At 33.4% G+C, this 17,748-nt stretch overlaps 2 protein-coding genes across 6 annotated transcripts in view; one reads left to right on the forward strand and one right to left on the reverse strand.

Annotated features, from left to right (window-relative positions):
- Positions 1-207: 207 nt before the first annotated feature.
- On the reverse strand, positions 208-3,860 carry LOC128191743 (short coiled-coil protein B-like). 2 transcript variants are annotated; one of them, XM_052863984.1, is made up of 6 exons: positions 3,722-3,860; positions 3,414-3,610; positions 2,684-2,743; positions 2,428-2,514; positions 1,784-1,922; positions 208-686 (listed from the first exon to the last, which is right to left on the reverse strand). In XM_052863984.1, exons 2-6 carry the CDS (start codon positions 3,472-3,474, stop codon positions 659-661), a joined length of 375 nt encoding a protein of 124 aa, XP_052719944.1. In that variant the 5' UTR covers positions 3,475-3,610; positions 3,722-3,860; the 3' UTR covers positions 208-658. The 2 variants fall into 2 exon arrangements, with proteins under 2 accessions (XP_052719944.1, XP_052719945.1); XM_052863985.1 differs by having other exon boundaries at positions 3,726-3,847.
- The window catches only part of LOC128191741 (uncharacterized), a 36,253-nt gene continuing 22,297 nt past the window's right edge, over positions 3,793-17,748 (forward strand). For all 4 annotated transcript variants that reach the window (XM_052863979.1, XM_052863981.1, XM_052863980.1 and 1 more), the window contains exons 1-2: positions 3,793-3,927; positions 4,444-4,704. In XM_052863979.1, coding sequence (XP_052719939.1) covers positions 4,601-4,704 — 104 coding nt within the window. In that variant the 5' untranslated portion in view covers positions 3,793-3,927; positions 4,444-4,600. The remainder of the gene's footprint in view (positions 3,928-4,443; positions 4,705-17,748) is intronic.

The raw sequence follows: 17,748 nt of genomic DNA on the forward strand, positions 1-17,748 counted from the left end.
GGGGAGAGATGATATGCTCCAGACAAGCGATCTTGGACGTAAGGACGGACAGACAGATGGAGACTGATCACTGTAGGGCACCTACAGAGCAAGGCCCTTGTTAGTGACTATTGGTAAATATGCTGAATATGAATATGATGCCGATTCAGAATGGGTTTAAAGGTAAACGGATGTACTCCTTCACTACTTTAATGTTCTAGCCTAATCTTATTTTTTGTAAACTGTTTTATTTGATAATTTACATAAAAACATGACACAAAGCATACTTCTCACATAATATCATTGAAACATTAAGGCAGTGTAACAATTCACAAATAAACAAAACAGTTTTTCAACAAATCTATAAAAACAAGGGATTATTGCAAAAGCAAAAAATATAAATTCTATGACAATGAATAGGTACATACAATAATGCAAGACAACCTAGATATTAATTCATTTGTAGCTTAAATGGATTTCATAAAAAGGAAGACTTTACAAAAAAAGGTTACTACAATAAAATCAACAAAATTATGAACTAAAAAGTTGTAGGATTTACATATTGTGATAATAGTCAAGTGGTTTTCTTTTTTCAGTTTTGCTGACTCCTAATTATGGCGTTCTCTATGAACTATCTTGACTGTTGATTCTTTCATCCGATAATGTTCTTATTGCACAATTATTTTCCTGGTTTCTTTTTCCCAGCCCTGCAAATAACACATACAACATTTTATTATTTTTTTTTCCCCATTTTTAGTTGCTTTTTAGAGCTCGTTTTCAAAATACCATCGATTTTCCCACTTGGTGACAGTCTTGTTTTTGTCAACAGCTCGCTACATCAAGATGTCCGTTGCTTTGCAAGTATCACTTGCTGCCGAAACTCCCACACAGTACGACCACATTACAGCTGGCTAGCTCACTTTGCCGGGATCAAAGAAATGCAGCTATCTTAACAATAACTCAACATGACTTTTAAAAGGAAGACTGTTTAGTATTTATTCAATAGATATACCTATATAATGCATGCATATATACATGCGTTTACAAACAAATGTTCTTTATATATTGATTTCCTGAACACTGTAGGTCACAGATATTCACATGATACATTTACTTCTTTACTTCCTTACTCTCTCTTCTCTCTCTCATTTAAGTCTCGAGCGGTAAATGCTCAGTCTAAATACTCAGACTTGAGGCTAAGTATTGAATTCAGAAAAGTTGTTGACTGTGGGGCCTGATGAAGCCCTATTTCATTTAGCCAGCTGTGTGTTCTCTCTCTCTCTTTTCATATACCAGTATTGGAATAAAGTCATTCCAAAAACACAAGTATAATTTCAAATATTAGTATTTAAAAGGGAAATTGTTGTTTTCTGATCTGCAGTACATTATTTTTAATGCAATTGCGTTGTTGTGGCGGCGGCATGTTTCTGATGCTGGTGAAGCGACCGGCCGACTGAATCTAGTGAGCTGCTGACAAAAACTTTGACTCTCACTAGGTGGCAGAATTGATGGTATTTTGAAACAAGCTCTATTTTCATTAATCTTGATTTATTGTATAGTACTTAATCTTCCAATGATTACTTGAACAATATTATTTAAAGGGGCAATTGTAAGCCAAAATTTTACCATAATTTGTCAAGTTATATGTGAGATACAATGCTCATATTTCTTTGTTATGTTAACAAAGCTTGACCTTTGTTTTGTTTATAACTAACACTGCATGGTGCAATGCCTCCCTGACTTCATCAAAGTGAGCTAAAAATCACGAAAGATGTTTGAATAAAACAAGTATATGTATGCCTACTTTTTCTTGGATTTTGCATCTGTGGACTGGAACACACTGCTAGCAGCCATCAGGTTTTCTATATACTGCCCGAGGACTTGGTTCTCAGATTTCAGCTTCAAGTTCTCCTCTTTGACCGAGTCCACTCTTGATGACAGATCTATCAGTTAATATGATTCTCTTATTTAAAGTTACACTGTCATATTATGTTACTTTAGTGTTTGTTGTTTATTGTCTACATTTGAAACATAATTGAAAGACAAGAATGACCTGGAACACACAATTATTCAATAATCTAGACTAAAGTGAGTACAGGAAAATGTCAGTATTCATGTAAAAATTTCTTGTGGTAAAAATATAAACACAGTCTACTTCCTATTTATTCTGAGGCTATTAGCCTTGACAGTCACATGATATCTTACAAAATTAAGGTCATAATTACAGTATTCTGGTTTTCACAGATGTGGAAAATACCAGTGGACTTTACCAAGTCTATACACATTATATGATGATACTTTACACTTATATGGAAAAGTATTCCAGCATGAGACTGCATGTTATTATTTTCTTGTTATTTTTTGTTGCAAAAACTTCATTTGATATTTGTAAGTGGTGTGTGTTATGGGGGGGGGGGGGGGACTAAACCAAAGCGGTAGTTCTCTTACCATCCAGAGTGTTTTGCAATTCAAGAACTTGATTAATTAGTCTCTGTTTTTCTTCCAATTCATCAGGATTAGCATCAGGATCAAGACCTGTTTATTAGGAAAATATGTATTCATCATTATGTAAATAATTAAGAACACACTATGGGTACACACAAAAATGATAAAGACAACATACAAGTATGTATATGCAAGAAAAATAATATTATTGTTAATATATTAAATATGTCATAGTTATCATGATGTAAGAAGCACATACTGTTAAAACTTTCACTGGACAGTCCTGTCTGATTATGGAAGTTTTTATTTGATAGTTCACCTATTAAAAAAAACCGCTAATTAAAATTATGACAAAATATAAATTCAGATACATGTAAATATGACTTGATTCATAACAGGTTTTAATAACTGAAGATTTTTTCATAAACTTTCATAGACACACATCTCTTGAAAAATAGCCATTTTTAAGGATCATTTTACACTTTAATTAATCTATTATGATAAGACTTAGATATATATAGAATTAGTTAGAAGGGACTATTTCTCACAATGTGGAGACTGAAGAAAGAGGAGACAATGTAATGAAAAAATCCTATGTAATTCCTCCAGGAAAAGGATTTATTGACCAAAAATTTAAGACATTGGGTTGACCAAAACTATAAATAAATGGGGACATATTGTGAACAGATTGTTGATTAACACAGGTGGCTGATGATGATCATTCTTTGTTATTGAGTTTTGTATATGAGATGATTTGTTAGGGGATGGAATGACTGGTATTCATTAAATTAGTCTTGGTAGATATATTTGACTGGGCTAGATATTTTTGATTGAGTAGCCTGTACCATTGAGGGAGTCAGTCCAATCGTAAAGCCAAGTCCAATTTCTACAAAGATATCTGTCCCAAACAGTAATTTACATGTAATTCTATGCAGGGCTGGGGTAATTTAAGATGGGGGGGGGGGGCACTTAGGATTTCGGGTACGTACCACAGTCACTGTCACTTGAGAGTGGAATACTGTACATGTTGTCCCCTTTATTGTCCGTCATGTTTCTATATTATGGTGATCTGAACACAATTACAAGCCTATGGAACAATGTAAACAACAAACTGTCACTGGCTGAGTTGACCACGATGCTTTACTGGGCTTGTTCACACCCCATCTGTTCAAGAACTTCTACAAACCTACGAATCATATAAAAACAACAGTCGTAACTGCGAATTATGCTACTAAACAAATGTTTTCGTCATATTAAACATGATAATCATACATAATGTACATAATTTCATACTCACATACTTATCTTCCGGTCTCCATAATTTTGCCGAATCACGTGATTGTGACGTCACTGTAAGGTGCTCGTTCACACACGACTTCATTCAAGTTGTCAACAGAGAGGCAAGGTGTAAGAGACAACTGTCAACTACTTGTTCATTATCTAGTGTTCACCTAATTTGAAATGTGACGAAAGTGAAAAAAATCAACCGTCATAATGTGAAAAGTAAGTTTCAAATTTATTGAAATCATTTTTTACATTAATAACTGAAAACTTTTAAATCAGATAGGTAGATATGTCGAATGTATGAATATATAAGGTACCCGGTATTCATGCTTTCAAAAAGTGTGAAGAACCTTATCAGCGTAGGCGGTGTAGAAAATATTTGTCATCAATTAACGCCGATATGTTTAATTTTCAAAGTGCAGGTTGAATATAAATCAAGTATATAATGGAAGAGAATGAATACCAATGGCAGGTACACATGTGTTTTGTATTGATATTGTATGTTAAGAAAAAGTTTTCAAGAACATATCATTTGTATGTTTTCTAGGTTACTGAAAATGGCCTTTCGTTGCATTATATTATACACTGAATAAATCTTGCTCATTTACTTACTAAGCTTATAAATATCAGTTATATGATTTACCTAACAAGAAATGAGTGATATGTGTGTCTTTCAAAATGTGATATTCTTTATATGATTGATAAATGTTAATATGAATTAAACTTTTATTCCAGAATATGTATTCCATCAGTGAATTTTTTGAAGGAATTTTTTCTCAAATCTGCTGAATAAGGTGTATGTGATTGTTGGATTTTTGTGATCTTTTGGATAATTCCATCTACACATGGGGAGATCAGTTTTTAAATAGGAGGTGATGAAGACTCCTCCAGCATGACTGAGGTGCATAGCAATCACCTCCAACGCCTCAACTCAGGGCTCCCTGAAGGATGGGAGGCACGACTGGCTGCAGAGCAGGGCAGAATCTATTACCTCAAGTGAGTATTACACAATATACATGCATGTACTCTATTATACAAAGAAACGAAAGCTATATCCCAGATAATCAAAATGTTTTTTATCAAGTTCATGATTGACTCTTGAAAAAAGAGTTCAAAGTCGTCAATCTTCAATGAACTTTGAGAGAATTCATTACAATTAAGGCAATGAATTATACATGTATAGTCAACGTTGCAGCATGCAGCAGACAGAAATTAATTCACTGCATTCATCAATTGCCCCTAATTCATTAGTAGTTTTTGTTGATGAAATTAAAAGCAAACACTAAATATGAATGGTCCCAAGATAATGAGGAAATTAGTGGAAAAATTCATTTCATTTACATCATTTGTATTGACTGAAGTAGTTTGAGCTACTAGTGTTTATTTCATTTTGGTCTATTTTACATATATGGCAATGGAATGGAATGTGATGTACTGCCTGCCCTAGACTGCCTAGAAAGCTATCTGTAAAAAAAATTGAGTGAATATAACAAAAGTATTGAAAAGGACTTTTACCAATGACTATACGCGTATTAAAAATGGATTTAATTGAAGTAGAATTTGGAGAGAAACTAAAAGCACTCAAATTTTCTAATTGGGAAACACTGGCCAAGTTGGAAGCAATATCCAATTAATACACTAAATCCATGCATAATTGCATATCACTTTGCCATTATATTGAGAATTTCATTTATTAGGAGATTCCCATTACCCCGTAAATGACAATATTTTTGATATAACAGAAAGTCCTTCAAAGAAATCCTCTAGACTTGTTCAAGGGATAAAAGATACAAGATTTTGGTCCTCGCCATTTCAATTTCCACTTCATAACATGGATTGACTGGCCTTTTCATGTGCCAATTCTTTAATATCTCTAGAGTAGTTTAAAAAGGAAATTTCAATAGCTTTTCATAGGCATACAAAAAACCATCATATATCAAGATGTTTCATGCTCATTCTCTGATTATATGAGTGATATCAATTGATAAATTGACCCTCTACCCTATAACCTCCCAAAGCGAAAAAACCTGTCCTATAAAAATGATATTTACTCTCCACCTTTCCATGTCAAGAAGCCAAGACCCTATTTTGGCCACCATTGTGCAGTGAACAATATCAACAATTTCATTTTAATCCATTTTAATATTACTTTTGGTTATTTAACGTTAAGACATACAAGCCGTTCTATTGAAATCAGGCTTAATGGAATGTTTAGATATGGACAGCTAATATTCTGGCACTTAAATATAACATTGTGTGGCTCTACGAGTCAGGTCAATAGAAATGGACATTTGCAAAAACTTGATTTAAGCTGACCATTGCTGTAAATGTCTGAATTCCAATAAAGGGGGATCATGTAGATTATTAGTATGAGCTTGAAAAGGTGATAGGGAGAAAGACAGGGGGCATTCCATTAGTGTTTGATGAAGGTGAAATATTTCAATAAAAGATTTCACCCCCTAGTGGTTTTTCACTGCGTGAAGAGTTGAACTTTAGAAGGAACTGCAAATTTCTTCCGCAAATATTATCCACAACTATAGCATAAGTGTAGAATGGGTGCACAAACATTGTTGGAATCTTTACACACTTGTTGTAAATTTGCTCTTTCTTTCTTGATTGACATAACATACAAATAGAGATTTAAAAAACTTTTGTGACTACAGGTAGGGCCAGGTGAAAATAACAGAGACCGAATTACTTCTCCATTGACTAACATACTCAATATCAACAGCAAGTTACAGACAAATGCAGAGAGAGTCAATACCTTAATTATGAGTGGCAGAATGGCAGAAAAGTTGCCTTCGTTTATCATAAGGCCCAGATGACATTTTACTGTTTTGAATAGACAGAGTTCATTCTACTATGTAATTATAATTGTAAATATCGCCACAAATTCTTATTTAATGAACCAGAATACAAGTGTTGGTTAAACACTACTTCGTTGTAATGTGAGAACTGGACAATGATTAGATTTGAACGAGGATTATTCTCATTGGTAACTGCTCTGTGGTGTAAAGTGGTGGGACCGCATGTCAAATAAACCTGTAACCTTACAACCATTACACATGTAGGTAACACATATACGGAGGATTTACCTATGTAAGCTGTTGTAAAGAAGGTGTGGTGTGTATTGTCTCTAGACTAAATATCCCCCAGCAGTTTGTATTTGATCGCAATTTGAATGGTACCAGTTGATAATTATTTTTAATGGAAAAGATTGTCATACTTTCTCATCAGATAGGAGATATCCCAATCTTTTCCCTCCAGCCACATTTGGATGTACGCTAGAGTGATTGAGGAAAAAGAAAAACTTCAACCCTAGTGTCATATGCTATTGTTTTGTCAAATAATGTTTTGTTTCATTAGCCAGGTGTAAATCAATCAAATATCTTGCCCTTTTTTTTTTTTTTTACCTTGGTGCAGTTTTCTTTTGTATTTACCTGCGCATGCTTGGTTAAAGCAAGCTTACCTGCAAATTGTGTATACACATGAGTAGTAAAAGTTAAGTTTGTGTAAATGGTGTGTCAAGCAGCTTATAGTTCAACCTAGCGGAGATAGAAATCAAAATATTTGTTTGCAGTGTTAGGTCTCCCGAAATCAAACACCCTTGTTGGGCCTCTAGAATGAAACAAACTACCCGCAATCTTGTATGTTTGGCGGAAAGACTCTGTTTGCTGTTTACATGGATTGGATTTTTAGGTGTTGGGAGACTTCAGCTCTATCCATCTCTTAACCATTTTGCACCGGCAGTCTTTCAGGATAAAGCCCGGGGTTTTAACAGCTTTTGTTCCATTATTTATTGAACATTCTTTATAAGTTGAGATAAACTGAGACTGTACATTCCTTTGTTGAGCAACTACCTAAGACACCAATGTAGTAGGTTTATGTGTGCTAATTACTGAAAGAACATCAATTGAATTTCAACCTTTAGTCCTCTTAAGCTTTGTTTGCATTGAAAATTATGTGGAAAGAAAGAGGTCTCATTAGAATTAAGAGGGTTAGGTTTAAAAAACAAACAAACCAACAAGAGAATTTCAAATTATGGCTTAGAATACATGCAGTCACAAAATATGGCATATCATGAATGTTTACCATAACATTTTTCACAGTATTGGTAATCCTAGTACACAAATATACCATTGTTTTTTGCATAATTATAGTCTAAAATTTTATTTGCCAGCTTATACATATTAATATATATTGTTATCTCTTGAAGGTGACAAAAAATAAGAATTGATATCAGTCATAAAAATCTAAATTAAATGATTGAGGTTGCATGATATGGCTAGATTCAAAAAAAGGCAAAATGTTGTGCCTAAATATTAAGAGCCTTTGCTTTGTGAGCATAGCCTAGCTTGTGAAAAGAACTGATTGTTCATTTCCTAAGCATGATAAGGGTTAACCCAGTTGCATTACGTGTACTGCAATACAACAGTTTCAGGTGCACAGAAATGTGTATTGAAAGTACACCTGATCATAAAGATAACTAAGATTTACCCTTGTGCTCTCTCTGTCTGAAAAACTCCCAGGGTTCTATTTGAACATTATCATTGATTATTGCGATAAGACCTCTCCAACCCCTCCAAAGACATGATGAGGGCACCCAAACTTCACCCTGGCTACCAAATGGGGAAGCTTTAGTAGACTGTAGAGCATGGAGGCACTTTATTGTAGTTTAGTACCCATTTCTTTATTTAGGGTAAATGATTGTATATCACTTTGAAGTGGTTTTCTGGAGTAAACGTTTGTCAGGGTTGATAAAGGTAGAGGCTAGCCTTGTCATTCCAACATTAATTCTAACTGTCATCTCAGGTATGCCCTACCTGCCAGGTGAGATGACACAGAAAATGTGCAGCCTTAATGTGCAGCTGTCACTTTGTTTTTCAGGAATGTAAACAATTATGAACCTATTATTGGTCCGTTTTGAGACAGTCACTAGCTAAAACAGATGTTCTGACCCAATTGCAATGGCAGGACAAGTGTTAACATATGAATATTACAGGTTCAACATGTTATCTTAGTTCAAATTTTTGATACAGTGTAATGATGCCCAGGAGACTTATATTCATATTCAGAAATGACCAATCTCCAGAAACATTTGGGCCCCACCTGTCGTCCCAGTCACCTGTAATGGCCAACAAAGGTGTGAAGTAGTAAGTGGGCTCTGTACATAAAACATGCTTATCTTGTCACTCTAAAGGAGGCAGCTTCAGTTCCTTTTTTAACTGATGAGGAATTGTCCAAGACTGTTAATATGTATTTAATTGTTAACATTAAACCACGTAGAAGTTCACCTCCTCTCATCTACCTGAGATGTATCATTATATTTTAATTAACGGTAGTAAAATTACAGTAATATGAAACTGAAGTATGGTACTGTTACATATTAAGGGTAATATGTAATAAGTCTCTAAGAAACTCTATCCTGTGTAGATTCAAGTCAATTGGCATGTACATACATGCAGTGGTTGGGTATAATAGTCATTGTTCATGTTTTACATGTACCACAACATGCAACAGTGATCTAAATGATGCTGAAAGTTTTCCATCAGATGTAATTTGTACAAAGTCCATAGGTTTCTTTTTTGCCCGTTTCTGTATTTTGAGGCCAATGTAATAATGAACCCAATTCTGGAAATTTAACTAATTACTCTTAGTTAATTCGCAGAATGAACTCAATTTGTAGAATGCTATTAAATACACTAAGATAAATTTGCTAAGTACTCCACAGAGAAGTATCTAGCCAAGTAAAGTCATCTCCTTAATAGCACTGTGGCATGTGTAGGGTATATATATTATAATGTGTTTGACTTCTGTGTCTAATTAAATCAGGTTCCTAAAACATTTTTAATCAGGTATTGCCATTCATTGACTGAAAGAGGAATAATATTAGCTTGGCGATATAGTTTGCTGAATGTGCCAATTCTTTGACACTGGAGTAAAATACAATAATTTATTTGCACTGCATGGTATTTGCCACTATTATTTAAGGTACATCTAAATGTACCTGTAGTATAGTGGAAAGTCATAAAATGTGACTTCTGTAAGCATTGAAATGTTTGCAAAATTAGCCTATATGACTCTAGTTTTCACACAGGGAAAAGTAACATACAATGTTTTGATGTTTCATCATCCCAATACACATAATATATGTAGTGATAGAATATTGACATCAAGTCTTTGTATGTTACTATATAGTCCTTGTTCTTTTTCTCTCACCACAGGAATAGTTGTATAAAACAAAAACAGCATTATACTAGAATGAATAACTAAATGACAAAATGTATAGAAATTTACAATAATATTGGACATTGAAATTACCGTTGGGTTTTGTCTCTGTAATTTACAGCCACTGAATAGTAAATGTTTACTAGATACAATATAAAAAAGAGTGTTTGAAAAATTGATAATTTAAAAGCTATGGTAATTATTTTTTATGTCATGATAAGCGATTGGATTTGGAATATGCACCAAATCTGCCTTTTAGTATATATAAATAAATATGGAATAATTATTACAAAAACCAAATATATATGGAATAATTATTACATATACCAAAGCCTTAAGTACAGTTAATGTATTGTTGAATTTCAACCCTCATATCCCCCTTATAGCCTAAATTGAAATGTTAAATTATCATTATTCCTCATAATTTGCTCTTTTATTAAATTGAAGACCTAAGGTGAACAAAATTTTTTGGGGTTAAAAACATTCAAATGGAAAATTGAAAAATAGAATGAAAAGTGACACAACAAAAATCACTGCTTCTTTGACTGTACGAACATTTATTCTTTCTGACCGTTTCCTCACCACCTTCTGTAATCGGCCCTAAGTCCTGGATTAGGATACTCCAGCCAGTAATAGTGGTGTGTATTTATTAAACTGTCCCATTTATTTCTGTTTTAAACCTTCCATTGAAGACGTTGAGTAATATCAGGAAGATTTTCTCTCCATTCACTATTGTCTAACGCGCCTTTCTTACCTTGAACCAAAGCTACGTTTTTTTTTAATCTTGATAAAGGGTTTGACCTAGAACATATTTTTTTGTACACCAGGAAAGGCATTGACAAAGGATATAAGGTTTAAATTAAATTCTGATATCTATCTTGCTTTAATGAAGTGATTTCTTGTGTTGGATTTTATGTAGATATGTAGAGTTTAGCTAGAGTCTTCATTGTATTTGAACATTATGTACAGTAGTGGTCCTTTTTCATATCATAATTGATAAATGCATGTGTATTTATAAACGTTGTCGATTTGCATAAATATAAAACTAAATCTCAAAGTAAAATAAGCCTACCACTTAAACTTGTTCTTAGAATCTACATTAGGAAAAAGAATTCAGATTTTTCAGCAAAGTTGAAAAGGATAAAGAGATCCGTGATGCTTTAGAATTCTGTCATTTGGAATGGATGAAAATGGCATTAAGGTCAGAGACTGGGAATCTTGTCTTTTGAGTTTCCAGAGAAAGCTCTTAATACTGTTGATTTCCTGCATTGTGACCAGATAGTAAAGTGGATAAAACAGTGACTCCTGTTGTCCTGTGGACATATGGAGGAAATAGTTTTTGTCTATTGATTTCCCAGTCAAACAGTCCAATTTTGGCCGGGTAATGAAGTTGTTGAAGAGATGATCAATTTTATAAGTTACGCTAGCAGATACCAGCTTATAATTGACCAATTTACATGTATGTCCTTAAGGAGATATTTCCTCCTGGAGATATATTGCCTTTGTAAGTCAGTGCTACAATACTGCATAATTAAACAGATTCTTATTGGCAGGCCATAGTTCAAACCATATGGAGTGATGGGAACTTTTGCAAAATATTTATTTAGATCACCCAATGTCATGGTAAAAACCAAAAATTTGATACTTCTTGATTGAAAATGAACATCAATATAAACCCAAAATCAGTAGAATTTGAAAACTGCAGTTGCCGTGATCTTTAAAGAAGGGATTGGGGAATTTTTAAAATCCATATCCTCTTGAATTTTGAATTTGATCCAAGTTATACACGGGTGATAAGAAGTATAAATAGGTTACACTGTTACACTGATTTAATAGATGTCCAATTTTCCACAAGTCTTGAAAAGAAATCTCTTTAAAAATTCCAAATCTTGTTTTCTTGTCATCTTAAATGCATTCCATTGCTATACCTAGTCCATTGCTATACCCATTCCATTGATGACGTACATTTAACTTTCAGGTTCGTTTACGTAGGTATTTTTAAAAAATTCACTGTATGTCTGCACAGGAGAGGTGTCATCGTCAGTCGTTGTATAACTATCAATTAAACACGCCTATACTCAAAACAAACCTGCATGGAAAGAGTGATAGGTATGCAAGTTTTGCATTCACTAAGAACTATGGCAATAAATACTGATAACTCTTGGACATGTGATGATTGAAAACATTTTTAGTTTCTTGTGTAAAAAGATTGCAATACAGCTTTTGTTTTCACTTTTTATACACTAGTTTAGACATCTTTTTTCATAAATCCTAGTAAAAGGTGTTAGTTGTATACATGTACATGTAAATAATATTGTTTCACTGTGAGATAGAAAATAAATTAATGGATACATATCTCTCAATCCCTACCCTGGTATGTCTGAATATTCATGACAATTTTAAGCAACTTCAAGTTCAAACTGACAATAAACAGCATGTTTCTAAGGGTAAATATTTCATCACAAAAATCCATGTATGTTCAAAAGATGTACTTCTTTTTTCCAATTTAAAATGAGTTTATTGACCTTGTTGATTTTCCCCAATGAAAAGAATTGTTGATTGAAAGTAATATATGATCTTGTCTATAATTGAAAATAGACTGTGAGCTGGAGTTTAATGTTTTTGCTAAATAAAAGAGTATTCAAAGGAGCATAGGTTGAGGAATGAAGCTAATTCAGATCATTCTATACCCCAGACAAAATGTTAGAGAGGGTAAAATATTTTTTTACCCCTTAGTCAGTCAGTTCTAAGGTCAGTTTGTTGGTCTGTCAGTCCATTAGTCAGTCTGTCAGTTACTTTATCAGAGTCTGTTGGTCAGTCTGTCAGTAAGTCTATTTGTCAGTCCATTAGTCAGTCTCTCAGTCAGTTTATCAGACAGTCTGCTGTTCAGTCTGTCAGTAAGTCCATTTGTCAGTCCATTAGTCAGTCTGTCATTTAGTCCATTAGTCAGCCAGTTCTTCAGTCTGTCAGTAAGTCAATCAGTCTGTCATTGAGTTAGTCTAACAGTCAGTTTAACATTAAGTTTGTCAGTAAGTCCTTCTGTCAGTCTGTCATATAGTCCCTTAGATTGTCGGTTCATTATACAATAAGTCAGTCCATCAGACAGTTTGTTAGTCAGTCAGTCAGTCATTTAGTGGATCAGTTGGCATGTCAGTTAGTCCATCAGTCAGTTTGTCAGTCAGTCCATCTGTCAGTCTGTCATTTAGTTCCTTAGTTTTACAGTTCATTAGACAGTTAGTCAGTCCATCAGATAGTCTGTTAGTCAGTCAGTCAGTTAGTCCATCAGTCATCATGTTATATAGGAGACTAAGGAGAAATGTCAAATTTCAAGTTTTTGGGTGAAAAATAAAACCAAGATCTGTTAAATACTATATACATCCATGCAAGGTCTTTGTGAGCTAGTTAGGAAATTATGCTTACACATGATAAAAATCATGTTTATGATATATTGTTTATGGCATGACAAAAGTGTGACAGTCATTATGACCATGAAATGAAAGAATAATATGGCTAAAAATAAGTAGAGTTCTATTTGTTGACTCTTAAATGTCAGCACAGACTTTTAAGAGTCAACAGTTATGTGCTCTGGACTGATTATATTCAAGCTCTACATAGGTCTTATTTTGACTGGATCTGTAGATTTTTCTTGTCAATGATCAGACCTTTGAATGATCATTAATTCTCAATGAGTCCTTCTCTGGGAAAAATATGCAATACCCTAGCCCTTCTACAGCCATAGTTCTGCAATGGCAATAAGCTCAGCAGATAGGGTAATTTAAAAGTTTGGTAAACAAAACAAGAGGGGATTGTAATGGCATTTATTCTTCCAATACAGCTACTAGTACATGCAAATTTTGAAGTAGCCTAGAAGTCACACTGAGGATTATTAATTGTATATACCCATACCGTAAGTGATTTTTTTTGGATGAGTTTAGGGTCTTTTGTTTTTCTAAACTTGTTTTACGCTACTGGTTCTAATGTTGTCTATTTTTGCAAATGGTAAACAATTCTGTCAAATGTACAATTATTTCCTGCATAAATGAAACAGTGTCATGCTTTACACTTTCTGATTCACTACATAAAGTTTGTAATTTTTCTCACAAGCTCGAAATTTAGCTGTATATCTGGATTTCAAGTGACACTTTTGCGGTGCATTACTTTTCAGTAGATTATAACATTAAATACATGTAGTTAATATTGTGTATTTGTTAATGTTTTTCAATGCCTTAAAACTCACAAGCTCAATGTATTTTGTAAAGGCATAATTGACATTCCATCATAATTGAAGCTAACTCAAGGTATGTAAAAGTCTACTCAACAGTAGGCTGAGAAGTAGGCCTATGTTGAATGCGGACATGTGTCTAACAAAATCCTGTCTTCTTGCTTAATGAGATAGAGAAGCTTGGCCCTATGATAACAAAGACCAATGCCTGCGAGCCACACTCGCTCATGTCCCCTAAGTGAATTTTAAGTGTGATATTTCCAGTTTTTAGTCCTAGAGTAAATAAAGGAACTTGATGAGACGTGGCTTCCCCAAAGTGTTTACCAAGGTTTAGCTGGGAATCCGCTGAATGTATAGACCATGTTAATAATCATACAGAAAGTTTAGAGAGACCTGGTTGTTCATATTCACTCATTTGTAAGAAATGAATTGATAAATTTTAAATTTGCATATTTTACTGTATGAAGCTAAAAAGGTTTGAAAAATCTATAAGATCGATATTAAGATGGTTGAATAACATATTTGATTATTCATTTATCATTGTTAGGAATAAAAGATTGATCTCCATATAAAACAAATGACATAGTATTTATCACATTTCTTTTTTATTCTGCATAAAGTATTCCACTTTCAACTTTAAGCAAGAGAGGTTGATACATTCACTATATTGAATGGTGACACATTATGGGAGGTTGGAGACAAAGAAATGATATTGATAATTAAGCTCAGAGATAAGCCATGGGATTGCACCCCACCCACACTCCTATGCAATAACAAACCATTGAGCGTTGGGTTGAGACAGGTCACTGAGAGCTTCTACCTACAGAACGGTATCCTTTGCTGAGGTAACAGCTAACTTTCTCAGACCCAGAAAGAAACAAACATCTCCAAACACCGAACTAATGCTGGTATTAACGGCGATATCCTCCCATTGCTGGAACGGCCATCAGGGTTGTCTTAAGGCTTTCTCCATGAAGCAGACTTACATTTTGTCTGGAAATTGTATTTGTTGTGGTCCAATGCATCGATTCATGGTCAGATTATTTACGAAGAAAAAATGCAAACCCGGTGAAAGGTAAAATATTGAATGTATGAATTTTCTCGTATTGGATAATTTGATTTTTATGAACTTCAAGCCAACTGACTAATGGAATTGTCACATTATACGGATTAATCCTTGCATGGATTGGTTTGTGGTCCCTATTAGATATTGTGATAAAATTCCTACCAATCAATGACTCGATAAAGTTTGTTTTTTATTCACAAAAGTAAATTTGTTTGAGTTTATAGATATAATGATAGTTGATTTGATACTTCTGGAATTTTTTATGATATTACCTTTAAACTTGGATGAATGAATTATAGCGATGTAAATTGGTTGATGGAAAACCTAGTTATCTTTTGAATATTTTAACATTTTAAACATTTAGTTCTAAAAGTTTTAAACAGACACTGAGACTTTAAAGTACGTAAGTAAGAAGACATTTTGAAAAAGAGAGCATTTTGCTTTCTTTCATGCAGTTCCCATGAATGCATTAATAAATCATTCAACACTGGGTTAGACAATAAATTGTATTTACATGTACTATGGTGTATACCACATGCAACCACCTGTAGAATTTGTCTCTTTTTATTAAATCTTCTCTCTTTGACTCTGAGGTACATATATCTTTTAATTTCTTTATTGTCAACCTTTATAAAAGCTAGAAAATATGCAGCATTCCATGGTAACCTATTTCTTTCACAAGCAGGTGAACCTGCAAGAATGTAACCTAACCCCCCCATGCAATCGGGTACATGTTTTGAAGTTTTGATTTTTTGGAACCTGTTGATTGCATGTTCACCTGTTCCTTTGTAATAGAAATTTTTGAGGTAAAATTTAAGATCTACAATAAAAATTTGTTTACATACTCTGGACTGAGGCCTGGATGTGATGGTCATTTAAAGACCATCCAAAGTTCTTTGTCCTCTTGTCCTTAGTGACATCTAGGTTCCTTTTTAAAGTGCTAATTAAAACCATTAAAAGAGGAAAACTTGAAAAGGCACCTTTTCTTTTTGTTTATGTATGGTAGACACTCCTTGATGAAGATTTGATGGTTGTCATAAAGAGAAGTTTAAGTAGTAAAAAGTCTTTAGAATGTTTTTGAAAATAACAAAAAAGGTAGCTGACTATGACAAATAATTGAAGTAAAACTGCATGAGTGGACATGCAGTACATATACATCCATCCATCTTATTTTCTTTGTGGAATAAATTTTTATTTTAATTCAACCACCACAGGAGGAGGTCTGAATTGATCAAATATCGAGATAGCATGTATAAGGGACCCCAGGGTGAAGTGTACAGTGACTTCATCTTGTCATAAAACTGCTCTAACATGGCAAAGGCTAGTCGATAGGAAAGATAATCAGCTGAGGACCTGACATCTTTGTCTTGTTGACAGAGTTATCTGTCATCTCATCTCCAGGAAGCTTTGTTTTCAATACACAGTTAGTTATATAGCTTGCTGTCTCCACACTAACTTGATATATTAAGGGTTTAGAAGGAACAGGCTGAAATATCACAAAGAAAACCTTGAATAACCATTATGGAGTATATAGTCATTTTCAGAGTATAATTTTTTTATTTTATTTCATTGCACATTATATTATAACATACTGCATCTAGCCTTTTTTCTCAATTGTTAATTGCATTTCATTGTTAATCATTTATGTAGGTTTTTCTCTTCAATAATTGGATCTTTCTGATGATGCGCATATATTAAGCAAAGGTAAAAGTAGCAGAATAACTCAATGATTTTTATTTTTTTTTAAGTCAGGCAAACTCAAGTGAGATAACTCTGTTTTTCTTAATTGGGCTAATTTTGAAATGTTCATTTTTATGATAGATACAATCATAAAGAAATGGGATTCTTTGACAAATTAGTGTGGATGGAAGTACATGATAAATGATATGCACATCTCTTTGTGACATTTTTATTATTTACTATATTTGGCCATAAAATATGCCATTTTGAAATTATAGAAACCCAACCATATTATAGTAAATTATAAGTTGAAGTGCTATAACCAATTGAATGTCACTGAGTGTATGGTATAGAAGATAAAAGAACATGTATATAGGTTAAACCTTATATGTATATATGATTGATTCTTTTGTTCAGTTTGAAAGAAAGTTAGGTGACACCCTTTACTTCATATTAATATACTTTCAAATAATTCAAAGCTTTTTAGATGTACAAGCTAGGAGCAAGAGTTCAAAAGTTTGTGCATAATAGAACATACATCAATACATTGGTTGGAAATCAAGCAAAGCAAATGATTAATGGCTGAAATCAGAACTAAATGATTGCTAGATGTTGACTCAGTGGAGGCAGTAGAGAAATGCCAATCCAATTCTTAATACAATGTATCTGCAATACCCCAAATTTAGAGTTTCTGTATTCTTCATTCCAAGCATGAGATTTGCATATTGGATTCAGCTAGAAAAGATTCGATCATTCAGATTTGCTGTGATGTGAAACAATGAATATTCTGTTTATAAAAAGCAGGAAAAACACTCATAATATATACATATTGTAATGGGATTAA

Source organism: Crassostrea angulata, chromosome 7 (assembly GCF_025612915.1).
Source record: "Crassostrea angulata isolate pt1a10 chromosome 7, ASM2561291v2, whole genome shotgun sequence".
Classification (NCBI taxonomy): Eukaryota; Metazoa; Mollusca; class Bivalvia; order Ostreida; family Ostreidae; genus Magallana; species Magallana angulata.

Bases quoted from the DNA above. Each gene is read 5' to 3' on its own strand.
- LOC128191743 (XM_052863984.1), bottom strand. From the start codon at position 3,474: ATGACGGACAATAAAGGGGACAACATGTACAGTATTCCACTCTCAAGT. The intron at 2,515-2,683 runs GTATGTGCTTCT...CCTAATAAACAG, and splicing joins GTCCAGTGAAAGTTTTAACA to GTCTTGATCCTGATGCTAAT. The intron at 1,923-2,427 runs GTAAGAGAACTA...ATTAACTGATAG, and splicing joins ATTGCAAAACACTCTGGATG to ATCTGTCATCAAGAGTGGAC.